General features: G+C 35.7%; 1 protein-coding gene across 2 annotated transcripts in view; it reads right to left on the bottom strand.

The window, feature by feature from the left end:
* Positions 1–15,252, bottom strand: part of LOC124600441 (intraflagellar transport protein 88 homolog) — a 99,200-nt gene that overhangs the window by 15,455 nt on the left and 68,493 nt on the right. Inside the window, exons 12-16 of one of the 2 annotated variants that reach the window (XM_047136161.1) lie at positions 11,150–11,297; positions 9,730–9,841; positions 9,418–9,652; positions 3,022–3,147; positions 1,982–2,215 (exon numbers count right to left, since the gene is read on the bottom strand). In XM_047136161.1, the coding sequence (XP_046992117.1) occupies positions 1,982–2,215; positions 3,022–3,147; positions 9,418–9,652; positions 9,730–9,841; positions 11,150–11,297 (855 nt within the window). Of the gene's footprint in view, positions 1–1,981; positions 2,216–3,021; positions 3,148–9,417; positions 9,653–9,729; positions 9,842–11,149; positions 11,298–15,252 lie in introns of those variants that run through there. The other variant, XM_047136162.1, reaches the window with a different exon arrangement.

Here is a 15,252-nt window from a genome sequence, read left to right as displayed (position 1 = left end):
GCAGAGCACTTAGCAAGCATGGGAAACAGTTTTATATGCAGGTCAACTGCAGAGAGAGAGCAATTACTGAGTACCATCATGTAGTCTATTCTTTTCAGTAACCTACATGTTTAATCAGACTCGAGCATTTGCTGAATGAGAGTCGCTCATTACACCTTTGCACAATACAACAGAAGATGTATTCTTTGCACAATAGTTAAAGAGTAAAATAAAAATCTATGCCAGGCCAGATTCAAATTTAGATATCTTGCCTACTACGATAAGAATTTGACTGACATCATTTCATGGCACTCTATTTCATGGACTTGATCCCCACTTAATTAATTCAATTGATAGTGAAAACTATTTTCTACTGATCAAGATGAATTTTTCATTCATTCATCAATTTATGTGCCTATTCTGAAGGAAAAACTTCATGTATCTAGAATAAGTTTAAGTGCTTATTAACAGAAAGAAACAGCAGTTAGAAACTGATTCTGCATTAACAATGTCAAGAAATATAAGTTTTAAATATAAAATAAGATAATTTTTTAAAAATGATGTTTCTTTGCTCTGTGTGGTGGTATAATAAAAATGACTAATTCAGATGGAAGAACAAACTCTGTCAGTAGAAGTGTAAGAAAACTACTGGAAGTGTAGTTTGAATGTATATATCATCAGCACACCTGGCAGTCCAAAGCTCCATTGAATGAATGTAATCTTTGTTGTTTAACCAGACTGCCAATTCTGTTCTTATGCTCTAAACATCATGTTGACAGACAGAATTCTTAGGGCACAAAATGCCAGAGTTTTTAGCACAAGATAGGTATTATGTTAATTCAACATTGTTCTAAAACTTAAATGTTTAAGAAAGATATTTTGGGAAGGCAACAGTTATTATGAAACAACTATCCAAGATTAGATTATCAGTTCCATGACAAATATAATCATATGAGGTAAAGGTAAAGCTATCATCAACCTTACATATAGTGTCAACAACACAATGTTTTACTAGAGTGTTCCTATTGTGGTGATATGCCCTTGTCTTCCTTCAACCTTTCAATTGACTTACCTAGCCAATTACAGGGTTAACTAAAATTTAATGATGATTTCAAATCATGATACATCTTTGCATATTTCACATTAATAAAAAATTTGCAGAAGTGAAAGACATCATAAATGCCCCAAAAAATCATGGGACCAACTGGTATCAAACCCAAGTTTCGAGTCCTTCAGTTTAAAAACAAAATGTTGCACCACTGTCAACAGCTATATGAAGATTTTAATAGCAGTTGTTGTTGGTGCAATATGACATCCAACAATTACCTGCAAGCCATAGGGCAGTAACTAAAATATTAATATGCTGCTGTCTTACATGAACTAGCTATATTTTTAGAATGAGTAGAACTTCCAAAAAGTCATCAACAATAATAGAAAACCAGTTATTAAATATGCAGTCCAAACCACAGCGCAACTTGGCATTTTTCACATTAACAACCATTACCAGAGGTGCAAGAAGTGCTAAGTGATAGATGACAACCAATACATCACACTTTTACTTTTTCAACTGATGTATTCTCTGTTACCTACATTGTAGCTAATATAGTGTGACCAAACTCATGAAACAAAGAATTCAAAATTTTGTAAAATTGTTACTTCAGCTGACCACCTGGGACTCACTTTGTTTTCACACCTCATTTTACATTTTCTATTATAACCTGACTGCATACCAGCAGAAATATTAGGCCAATACTTTTGTCTGAATTAGACTGTCCCTCTTATGTGGCAGAGAAATCTGAGGTATTTTGCATTATACCGATTTCAGTTAGAAAAACAGAAAACAACTTCTCTCTTACATAATGAAACAATTAGTAATCAAAGGAATATCAAGTTAAAATGCTCAGTGATTACTGATGCTCCATAAAATTAATTGTAACATTTCATGATGGCTGTAACTGACAATTAAACAAAAAGCCTATAGGATCTGATGACAATAATTTACCAATGTGGCGCTGACTGGGCAAATAAGGTTCATCTGTGGTAGACTCTAGCAATGAGGCCTTGCTTGCCCTGCTGCTGCTACCCGATCCCGATGCAGAGCCTGAACCTGAAGCGACCCTGCCTCCAGTCCGCTGACCGACTGCTGACACAGGAGAGCCACGTCCTCCTTGTGGGCTGAAGCTCCCAGCAGCTGATCCCCCCCGTGATGACAGACCACTTCCACCTCTACGAGATCCTGCAACAGATAAGATCTTTGGCTTGGACCAAACATGCTGCCACAAAAGGCAGGAAAAAACAACTTTCTTATTATGCCTTAAATGTTTTATTCCTAAAAGTATTTCCAAACAAATATCTTATTTGTTATCAGAATGGTCCATGGGTATGCTGCCACTTCTTGGGCAGTACATTGTCTCACACTACTCATGACAAGGTGCTTAACAACTATAAAATGTATGGAGGGAAAGAATCCTCTATCAAACTGTAATGACCAAGCAACTTTGATACATGGAAAACAATATTTAGATTATTACATTTTGTCTGGGCCCACTAAGAATGTGTAGCACATTAGGACTTAATGCTAATCCTGGGAATGTTATATAACTATTTTGTGCAAAAGGCATTATGATGCAAATGGTGTTTATATATTTATATTGTAGCTGTGCAGAACAAAAAGTCTATGCATTCATGTCCTTCAGAAGCAATTAGGTAAAAAAATTAATTTGTACAAAATAACACGTTCTAAGGACATTTTTACCCATGAAGACCATATTACTTTCAATCCACTACTTTATAAAACAGGAAAGAGTCACATTTATGTATAGTAACAACAACATTTATCATCATGGCAATGCAGAAGTGTTATCAAGGAAACAAATACTTTTTGTTTGTTTTTCACATAATCAACATTTTAAGTACACAATTCTGCTATTGTTTAAGCTGAATACAAATACTTCTAGTTAAGAGACTGAAACTGTGATAACAAAACATTAACAGAAGTGATTTCTAACAACAGTGCTGGAATTTCTTTGATGGATATAATACCTGGTCTACTGCTTCCTATTCTTTCCCGTGCAGCTTTAGATGCTTCTAGCTTCTTCAGTTCCACAGCATAATTAGAAGCTTCTTTCAGTCCAAGATCACTGCATAGTCTGATCAAAAACTTCAGACCTATCAACATTTTTATTATTAGTTTTGGCAGTATGGTTTTTTGCTCATGTAACATGCAAAATCTATGTAGGGCCCTACTATCACACATATGTATTCGTAATTTTCTCCAAAGTTATTACGGCAGTGAATCCTTGAGCAAATCAGCAGCTGAGTGTTTGAGACTGGGCAATTCAGCTACTTGTATACTGAACCTACAGCATTGACTGACAGTATACTAATTACGCAGATAGTAATTTTTATATTACTTGCCACACTTGTTTCAGCAATGGATAAATTTTCTCCTGATTTCTACAATACACAATATCCAATCTATTAAACAAGAAAAAAGTCATACAAATTAGTTACAAAATACGTAAATGGATCACACAAATGACTCCCGGCAAAAAAAGTAAATATAGGGGAGGTACCACCAAGCATACTGTACATTTTGTAATTAACACTGAATGGTGACAGAAGGAGATAATAATCAATACTTCAGTGATAAACTATTATGGATCCTGGCAGACAGATTGTCTAGAAAGTAAACCTGTAAGTTCAAAAAATATTTGTAGAAAATTTTATTAAGGAGCTGACATATTCTTACTTTGCATTTTGTTATTATTTCTTCCATAACATAATGCTAATGATTTGTTGTATCCAAAAACCAACTCAGTTCCACCATTATAGAAGTTTCAGCTGTGCTGCCTTTACTACCTTAAAGCATTTTAGTGTTTAATGCTTATCTTTAGATGCATGATTTGGCAGATGTGTTGTACATCATTTTGTAATAAATTCCAGAAAGGCTGACTTCTCTGTTCCAGACTATCTTGAGCAGCGTGCTCTACAGCTACATTGTTCAGGCAACCCATTCAACACAATTGAATGGAAATGCTAGTGACAGGGCTGGAAGAAGTGATTTTGAGCACATGCAAGAGACAAGTCTTCCCTGGGCCTTTCATATATGATTGTTAGGCTTGAAGGTTAGGAGCATGAGCAGTGTAATGATGGCCAAACGTATTGCATAGGTTCTGTTGCATTGTTTGCACTTTGAGAGAGATGATGACAGCAGATAAGATATACCTCACTTCATCTGCCCATTGATCATTGATCATGTCATTGTCGAGCCCCCCCCCCCTTCCCCCTTTCCACAAAATCCCTTTAACTAACTACTAACAAATCCACAGCAGCACTATGGATGCTTGAACTGCACTGTTGTATCACAACTTTTTTCATAAGCTATACAGAAGAATGCTCTCTAGCCCCCCAGAATTTTAAAGAAATCACTTGGAGGTCAGGTTCATTATTAACACTGTTATGATCTAGATCAAGGTGAGGATACATTTATCTCTTTCCTCCAAAATCTCAACAACTTTTTCACCACTCATTTCAAATGTCCTCCTTAGCTCAGTCAGTTATCTTCCTAGATGTCCACCTTCACCTCACTGAGGGCACCATATGAACTCCAATTAACATTAAACCTCCCAATAAACAAAAATACTTCCATTTCAACAGCTCCACCCATTCTTTTATCATATCCAATGTTTGCTGTAATGCAATATACAAAGGCATCTGCAGACTTTCTGAGTTTTTTACAAATGACTCTGTGGAGATTATGTGTATCCACACATCATGCTGAACAACCAAATTGAACTATGGTATGGTGGCTTTTTACCTAATTATGACTGTATTGTGAGAGCCTAGTGGTTCATTTAACCTTGTTTATTATACTCTGTTACCTCCCTTGTTTAACTTGAGGCATCTTTGCTCTTGCAATATAGTTTCCTTTCTGGGTATTCAATTGTGCCACCACTTTACATGAAACATAATTTACTCTTGTGTCTGGGTCTGTCATTTTGACCAAGGGTGGCCAATAATTCGGCTCATGAGCTGTGCCCTGGCAAAAGACGCATAGCTCTCACCCTAGCTGCACACTTCCCCACTGCTACAGCACAATGTCTAAGTAAGAGGAGGGCAAAACTGCAAATGCAGTCACACAGTATACAACTTGGCTTTCCATTTCACATTTCTCAGCAAGACAAATCACAAAAAAAAAAAATTCATTATTATTTAATTATATTATAATTTTTATCTCATACAAACTGTCAGCATGCAGGCAGATGTGAACAATGTCACCCTAAGATTGTCACATAATCTTGACTTATGTAGTTGCATAATTGAAAAAGGTCTTTCACACTCATATGTTAATCAAAATACTGTAGCACCTCTCCAACCTTATTATGGAGATGTAGAAAGACTATCTGAAGGAAACCATGTAGATGTTGTGGACAATTTTAACACCAGAGGATTTGTCTTTAAATGGGAATTACTCTGCATATCAATCAGTTACATCTGCACAACCACAGGGATGCTTTCAACCAAAACAGAATGGTCTCAAAAATAGCTTGAAAGTAGAAATAAGATTGGCAGTGTCCTCAAAAAGTTTAGAAAACTATCTTTGTAATTAATTCAAGAGCACAATGAGTTCTTCAAGCTCGTGTTTTCTTTAGCTTAGAGAACTGGACTGTGTGTGTCAGAATTTATCCCTTCTACAGCGTGATTTTCTCTTTAAATGCATCCCACACAAATCAGAAAGATGCTGTTTCACATCTTGTGAAGTCTTACTATGGGTAGTGTGCAGTCAAGTTCACTTAAAATTCAAGGTTTGCAATCCATTCTGCATATTCTAATCTTTGTTCCTGCACTCATTTTTCCTCCATAAATTCAACAACAGCAGGTTTTAAATCAAAACCCCTTCCAGGTTTGCCCCTTAACTTAACCAACATACTTTGCAGTAATATATAAAGTCTCCACACTCTTCATTCACTTCCATAAAAAACTGTTGCAACTGACAGTGGAATAAAGCAAGCAGCTTCAGAAATTTTACTATTTGTACCACAAATTTCTTCATGTGCTCCATGGCTGCAAATTTAGTACAAAGTGCTTCTTGATGCACAGAATAATGAATCCTGTCTAGCATTCATTGTAAATTTTTGCTCTTTTATTGTCAAATAAATATTTTAATTCTTTCTGTAGGTACTGTAATGTTGTTTCTCCAGTACCTGTCAATTAAGTGACTGCGCTACAGATATTGAGAATCCTTATGCTGCTCTTCCATCATTCCTTTTAATGATTAAAGCTTGTGAAGGCACACTGCTAGACAGCCTGTTTTTGTGCAAACAGCTACTGGACCTGTCAATGTCCACACCACGAACAAATAGCAAAAGGTAACAGCACTAAACTGAAGAGAGTTGAGTTGACTGAAAAATACAACATTGCAATACTAAATGAAATGTCATCCTTTAACAGACACTTTTGTGAAAGACTGAGCATAGCCAATACAGGCAGAGCCTTGGACTGCATGCGGCCTGCACACCCAGCACATGTACAGTTTGGTACACCAAGGCCAGCCCTGCTCTAGGCTTCCCATAAGTGGTATCTGCTTGCTTTGTTATTTTTATTTTGTCAAAATTGATGCACCGAAGCTCCAACTTTTATAGTATGCTTAGAGTATAGGGGACGTGGTTTTGGTTTCTCCCATGCCATGTCATGACGGTACTCTCTGTACCTGTAACTCATGTGCAATATACTTTGCTTCACCACCTCGGTCCACATATACAGTGTGGCCAGTGGTTTCTGTGGCTCACCTGCTGGGTGGCTCTGTGTTGGGCTTACATGCTGGTAAGCCTTCTGCTACTTGCCTCGACAATATGTAGCTTTTATTCCTGTGTCTCGCTTTTGCACATTGGTTATAGGTGTGCCCTTTTTACATGGCCCAACTTTTTATCCATTGACTATCTGCCCTTTGGATGTTATGGTTTTAACTATGAAGCTTGAGCCTTCTATATTCTCTATCATGTCATTTACCATGTTTTAATTTTTGTAAGTACACGTGTGGTTTTATCTATTCTCATAAGTTGGTGCTTCTGGCCCTGGTAGTCTACATCTACATTAATACTGTGCAAATCACACTTAAATACCTGGCAGAGGGTTCATCAAACCACCTTCACAATAATTCTCTATTATTCTGCTCTTGAACATTGCGTGGAAAACACTAACATCTATATCTTTCTGTGCAACCTCTGATTTCCCTTATTTTATTATTATGATCATTTCTCCCTATGTAGGTCTGCATCAACAAGATATTTTTGCACTCTGGGGAGGAAGTTGGTAAGTGAAATTTTGTGAGGAGATCCCTCCACAACAAGAAATGCCCTTATTTTAAAAACGTCCAACCCAAATCCTTACCATGTCCTTGATAATCTCTCCTCTATTTCTTGATAATACAAAATGTGCTGCCCTTCTTTGAGCTTTCTCAATATACTCCATTAACCCTAGCTGGTAAGGATACCACAACACACAGCAGTACTCCTCCACAAGAGAATGGACAAAAGTATTGTAGGCAGTTTCTTTAGTAGATCTGTTGCATCTTCTAAGCATTCTGCCAATATATCACAGTCTTTGGTTCACCTTCCGCACAACATTTTCTATGTATTTTTTTCCAATTTAAGTCATTTTTAATTGTAATTCCTACATATTTAGTTGCACAACATTTTCTATGTATTTTTTTCCAATTTAAGTCATTTTTAATTGTAATTCCTATGTATTTAGTTGCTTTATGGCCTTTAGATTTGATTTATTTATTTTGTAACTGAAGTTTAATGGATTCCTTTTAGCACTCATGTGGATGACTTCACACTTTTCATTATTTAGGGTCAACTGCTAATCGCACACCATCTTTTCTAAATAGTTTTGAAATTTGTTTTGTCCGCTGATAACTTTGCAGATGGCGCTGTCATTTATTATCTAGTAAACAACTAAAAATGGTTGCTCACATTGTCTCCTAAATCTTTTATATACATAAGGAACAGCAGAGAGCCTATAACACTATCTTGGGGAACACCAGAAATCACTTCTGCTTTACTTGATGACTTTCCATGATTTACTATGAACTCTGACATTCCTGACAAGAAATCATTAATCCAGTCTCATAACTGAGATGATATTCCCCAAGCACACGATTTGATTTTAAGTCTTGTGAAGTGCAGTGTCAAAAGCTCTCTGGAAAACTAGAAATACAGAATCAATTTGAAATCCCTTGACAATAGCATTTGACACTTCACATGAATAAAGAGCTAGTTGTGTTTCACAAGAACAATGATTTCTAAATTCGTGTTGACTGTGTGTCAATGGACCATTGTTCTCTTTGAAGTAATTCATAATGTTATAACACGATATATGTTCCAAAATCTTGCTGCAGATTAATGTTAATTGATATGGGCCTGTGGATTACTCCTATTGCTTTTCATCAATACTGGTGTGACCTGTGCAACTCTCCAGTTTTTGGGTATGGATCCTTTGTCAAGTGAGCAGCTGTATATGATTGTTAAATAAGGAGCTACTGCATCAGCATACTCTAAAAGGAACCTATCTGGTATACAGTCTGGACTGGAAGACTTGCTTTTATTAGGTGATTTAAATTGCTTCACCACTCCGAGGATATCATATTGGCAGCTGTTTGTTTACTTTGATATACAGGGCTGCAGTAACTGTCATTTTTTATTGTTTAGATGTGCTCCTGATGTGGCTATAAGCCTTAGTCAAATTGGTTAAAGATACAGCTGTTTGTGGAGTTATTACTATAACATTTATGAATTTTAATGCCTTTTGTGAATATTCACTAAAAGAATGAGTATATTATAAATAATTCACTCAGATGTAGCAATATTCTCATATCTATCATAAACAGTATCTTCAAAAATTTAATGACTACATCAAAAGTAATGAGTTTACTTCCTTAATATGGATGTATGAATGTAATTTTCTACAACCATTTCCCATTTTAGTAAAATATTTGTGTTCACATTACACATTTATTTCACAGTGAACACCTTCAGTTGCAATTAAGCATTTTTGAAACATGCCACCAATATGGACAACTTCACTCAAACAATGAAGTAAGAGAGTAAAAAAAAGCTTACTTAGACACAATGTGAGTAACTATTCATATGGACAACTTCACTCAAACAATGAAGTAAGAGAGTAAAAAAAAGCTTACTTAGACACAATGTGAGTAACTATTCATAACCTATGTAATTGCTTGGAGGACACTTGATACTTTAGGGATGCCAAAAGATCTTTTTATACTGACAACATCTCTAAAGATTTGTCAAAGTTTTACTGAGTGCCCTTGCAAGAATACAATATGAGTAGCCATATGAGCAAATCAAACAAATAACACTGAATAAACAGACAGAAAAACATCATTATCGAATTTATTAAGGTTCAACTCACATTCTATATTATCTGGAAATCTGTGGTGAATTTCCTTGTACAAATTTAGAGCTTGATGATAGTTTCCACTCCGTCTATGGCATGAGGCTACCATCAACTGCCACTTTACTTCATCTGGCTGCATCAGTGCTGCTCGTTCAAAGTAATTTATGGCTTTCTCTGCAACTTGCATTTCAACTGAGTATGATCCAAGCCAATCGATAACTTCAAAATTTGATGGAAAATAACGATATGACTGCAAACAGTACAATACATCAGCAAATGTGTCCAAACAGTTAGAATGAGCAACTGCTTACGGAAAAATATACTTACATCAAAATGATATTGAAAGGCTTGCTGTTTATCCCCTTCATTGTCATACATTTCTCCCATTTTTTGCAAGACACCTGGATCAGTGGGCACAATGCCAATAAGTTGTAGATACCTGTTAACAATTGAGGAAATTAAAGAAAAAAAATCCAAATTTACTTGCATGCTGGTGATTGTGGAGTATGGGTTTTATCTGCAACTAATTTCTTGTGACTCAGAAATTTTAAAATACCAAGTACTTTGGAGAGCCCTATTTCTAAGTCCTTTAGCTGTGTCAAAGAGGCAAGCTCATCACTATTATGAAAACAGAAAAAAAATCATAATACATATTAAAATTTAGCTTTGCATTTTTGTTTAGTTCTTCATTTGTTCTCTGTCACATCTATTAAGGATGAAAAATAGAGAACCAAATAAATAAAACTTGAGAAATTAGCAGAAGTGTGTGTGTGCGGTTTGAGGTTTTTGGGCGCTAAACAGCATGGTCATCAGTGCCCAAATGCATAGAAACAGGAACACATGCGGTGAAGGGACGAAGACGGACAGCGAACAAGGAGAACGGCTAAAAGACACAGACCTGATGCAGTTCCAAATCCTCACATACAGAGCAAAACAAGAGGAGAAGAAACACACTAAAAAAGGAAAGGAGACACAAGGAAAAGAGAACAGAAATCAAAGTGAAACAAGTAGGTAACCGTGACTGGTGGACCTCTTACCTAAAACCTGGGTGAGCCAGTCACCCAGCAGCACATTAAAATCCTCTCCCTAAAATCCGAGGCAGCAGGTACCAGAAGTAAAGGTGAAAGCAAAATCTAAATTTTCCTATCTAAGTTTTTTGTATGTTCAACAAGACATTTACAGCATATAAGGGAGCAGTTGTTTAAACAATGTCATTGTTTATTTTTCTTTAACAATCATGACATTGGAGTGCATGAATGTTGTAAAATGGGGAAAAACCATCAGGCAGATTAACAAGATGCAACAATGGGAAAAATGATCAGACATGGCACCAGTTAGTTCACATGTTAAGCTTTTACATGTGCATAAAGTCAATTAGGATACCAATCCAAACACATAACAGGTAAAAAGTACATTTATTAGGTATCAGAAAACTGAGAGATACCAAAAGATTTAATAGATTCACTAGTCCTGTAATTTAGAAAATTTCATAAAACAAACTGCAGAAAGTTGAATTTTACATGGACCTAGTTAAAAATTTAGCCAAACCACCTTTTTGGTAGTATTTATTTTTTTTATTCATGACAGTGGAATGACATATTTCTATTGCGATTATGAGCAACTATTCATTTTTAAAATACTGGATGCTTTGAAACCGACACAATAAATTTTTTACTTGTGATTATTACGAATAATTGTCTCAAAACAAAAAACATACATAGGTATTCAGAATCTGTAGTTAACATACCATTCAGTTGCCTGATCGACATCACCAACAAGTTCATGGAGATTGGCTAGCTGATAAAGAACTTGTGGATGATGCTTCACAATTGTCTGAAGTTTGAAAAAGCATTCCAGAGCTTCATCGTACAATCCTAATTGCTTGTTTACCAAACCTGAACAGAAGATGAATATTCATCATTACACATATACTATTCATAAAACCTTTCATGTTGTGGAATTTAGAAAAATTAATGCAAAATAAAAGAAAGAGTGTTTGTAATTTATCCACCAAACAACTGCTGTGTCAGTACTACACACAGTGTGCTGACTATAAGCTAGATGGAGTGGACGAAGTAAGTCTGACCCCTACATAAACCACCACAGGATGAAGGGCCATGATTTCAGTCCTGATTGCAAACAACATTTAAGCGATCTTTAGCTATGTTCATGATTTCTGCTTTCATGGAACCATGAAGCACAGGTAGAGTGCCTGCACTGCTGAAGGTACCCCCAAGTGGGGGTTTATTTATTTATTTACTCACTTATTGATCCTGTGAAACTAGGACTGTACAGTTTACAAATTATATTGGGCCATTGCTTAATTATTATACCCTTTTTCTTGAATTTGTTGTACACAGATCATTTTAGCGAAAAGTAATATTACATAATATTTTATTACCCTATATACTTTACAAAAACAATGTTAACTGGTGCTACAGTTTTGTTTTTATATACAGCAAGGGAGCATAAAAAACACTGTAGCACCAATTAAGATTGTTTTTGTTAAGTGTCAAAGTAATAAAATATTGTGTAATATAACTTTTTGCTAAAATGGTGTATGTAAAAATATTCAAGAAATGTGTGTAGTAATTAAAGAATGTCCCAATATCTTTTTTACACTATACAGTCTTAAATCCATTGATAAATAAAGCCCCATCTTCCTCCTGCAGAGCAGGAGCCTTGCCAGTGCTATATGTTTCCATGAAAGCAGAAGTCATTCACAAAGATAAAGATCACTTAATTTTGTTTGTAACCTGAACTGAAATTGTCATATGTAACAACATTTTTAATAAACATCCTAACTACAACAATTATGTACTTTTATCATATGTAAACAGTGAGAACAGTGAAGTACAAAACAACAATACAGCAGGCAACAATTGTTATCTCACACAGTACAAATGGCTACCGGCCAAAGTCTTCTGACTTCTACTGACTCAGGCCTACAGAGTCAATTGGCCAACTCACAGTTAGCACACAGTATAAAAATAATATTCATATTTGTCTTCATAATCATTCACCGATGTGTGTGGTCATCAACTCTATCCAGTTCCGTAACAATCGAAAATCAGACACATGTTCATAGGGCTTTTTTGGTTTATTTTCACATGTATAATTACTTTCCAAATTATATGACATTTCTCCTGAATCATCCTGTGTGTGTGTGTGTGTGTGTGTGTGTGTGTGCGCGCGCGCGCGCGCGCATCCAAACACTTAACTGAGTGTTGTAAGTGCAATCAAGATAATGTCATATTTCTTCTCTGGAATTTTCAGGAAACACTTTACTATGATTTCTCATACAGCAAATGAGGAATCTGTATCCTTCCTCCCTAAAGAAAAATTTGTGAATAGTTGTTGCTCAGCTTTTGGATGAATTGATCTGCTGCATTCAATGCTCTAGTTCGTCCTAATGATGTCCGATAGAGCTCTGGTCACGATTTTGAGATCATTCCAGGAAACACTATACGTTCTTCAAACCAAAAAGTAAAAGTTCTTGTATTGGTCAAGAAGATATGCTGGCACTCACAAGGTCAGACAGTTGTCATGGTGCAGAAAACATGTAATTGCCCAAAATGTTTTCATAAACAATGATATTAATTTTATCATCAAACAAAACTGCTGCTGAAATGCAGAACCACATCAATTCCTTCCACGCTTTCTGTTGACTCATTTTGACAGAAAAATGTCTGCAATATTGACAAATAATGCTTGCACTTATTTATAATGTGCATGTGCACATCAATCAAAACTGTCTGAGATTTGCTTAAATATCGTGCCCACTGCAGCTCCTCATCCACACCAGCTACATCAGTGTTAACACTTCAGCAGAATATTTCTGCTGTGTCCAGCAATTCCCTCAGCTACATCTAAATAATCTTTGAGTGCAACAACAAAAAGACTTTTTCTTTTAGGAATAAGAAGCTACATTATAAAATAATTTTTCTTTTCCTTTTTAAGGCGATATTTACTTACTGAAGTTATTTCTCAAATACAATATATTCTGGTAATATTTGTATAATTTGTCAGATGGCTTAGAGAGGTTATTATGTACAGCACCATACAGTTGGTATTGTTTAACTATTTGCAAATATCCTTTTCTAATGCAAAATCCAACAAAAAATTTATTTATGCCTAAGTTTACTACTGCTACATTTCAACAAGAAGCACTTACTCCCATTTAGATGAGCAAATTTATAGGCATTAACCTCTGTGTGATGTGTCTCTTAGATCCTTTAGATCCTTTACCATTTATTAACAAGTCATCGACGAATAAGCACCTGTATATAAGAATGATAATCAATTTTCCGTATCCACTTCTACCAGACAGTAGATATCAAAACACCCCTGTGTCAATAAGTGATCACTAAATGTATATTGATGTGTTCTATGATTAAGAGACTTTGTACCATTCTATACTTCATTCAGTGTTATTGGGGATGTCTTCATGTGGAAGTAGAATTAAACTTGGTTGGTGTTACTTCTGATATTGTGTACATGAGATTTTATGGTTAATAAAGATGTCTAGTTGCTAGTTACACAATATTCAGTGTCTCTGTCTTGTGTGGCATGAGCATAGCTGTTAAACAAAGAACAGATTCCATTACATGTGGACATGAAGTATGGTAAATGTAAGCAATGTGAATTTTATCCACAATGAATTCAGCTGAACCCCATGACTGTTCCTTTACAGGTTGTAGAATAATAATCACTACTATTCACAATGGAAGTCAATTTAATTTTATATACAACTGATTTCAGTCTTATGCCCATCTTCAAGTAATTTAAATTCATTTACACGTTTCCATACTCAGAGGTGGAAATCAATATAGCTGGAGTATCCATATCATTTTCACATTATATTTATCATGTTTTTTAACAAAAATATTTTGAGTTTTTACACATTAATTTTATATTAGTCACCATGGTAATTATTGATACTTCCACATTACGCCTTTTATACAGTGGTGTCACTTTAGATGTTAGTTAACTTCAGAAGCACATGCAATCACAACATCCAATGTGTTTACATACTTTACTACATAAACACAGTGGATGATGTGAGTGCATGTGCTTCTGAAGCTACTAACATCTAAAGTGCCACTACTGTATCAAAGACATAATACGGAAGAACGAATAATTACCAAGGTGACTAATATTCAATTAACTTGCAAAAAACAGAAATATTTTTGTAAAAAATGTGATAAATGTAACATGGAAATGATATGGATACTCCAGCTATACTGATCTCCAACATAGAGTATGGAAACATATAACTGATTATAAATCACCTGAAGATGGGCACAAACCAAAAACTAGTCATGTATTAAATGAAATGACATTTTACTGTGACTAGGAGCAGTTATTATTCTACACTCTATAAATGTAAGCAACAATCTGTGATTTCATAGCTATAAGCACATACACCCAAAAGAGGAAAACAATACACACAGAGGAAATGAAAGTGTAAGGAGATGTCCACTATACATAAATGTAAAACTCTGGAAATGGTGAAGAGAGTAATCCAACAATCTGACACTAAAGATTATCCTTCTGGGCAGAAAATAGAATAAAATTATACTGGACAACGTAAAATTGCCAGAATAATCATGGTGGTTGTAGTAACACTGTTCACGTTTATGTCGCACTTCACTTAGCGTAGACCGGGACTGTGTCCTAGGCATGCCCGATTTTAACTGACTGGGCACGGCCCGTGCTGCCGGAGTTGTTGCTGTTGTTGTTGTTGTTGTCATGCCGGCAGAGGTCGCGACCGAATTCTCGCGTGCCCTCTGGTGGACGGGACTCTACTTGCGGCAACTACTGTCCGTGACACGCCGTGCCAATGTGCGC

The sequence above is a fragment of the Schistocerca americana genome, chromosome 1 (genome assembly GCF_021461395.2).
Source record: "Schistocerca americana isolate TAMUIC-IGC-003095 chromosome 1, iqSchAmer2.1, whole genome shotgun sequence".
NCBI classification, from domain to species: domain Eukaryota; kingdom Metazoa; phylum Arthropoda; class Insecta; order Orthoptera; family Acrididae; genus Schistocerca; species Schistocerca americana.
Note: the sequence above shows the minus strand (reverse complement) of the source record. Positions and strands in the feature narration are given on the sequence as shown.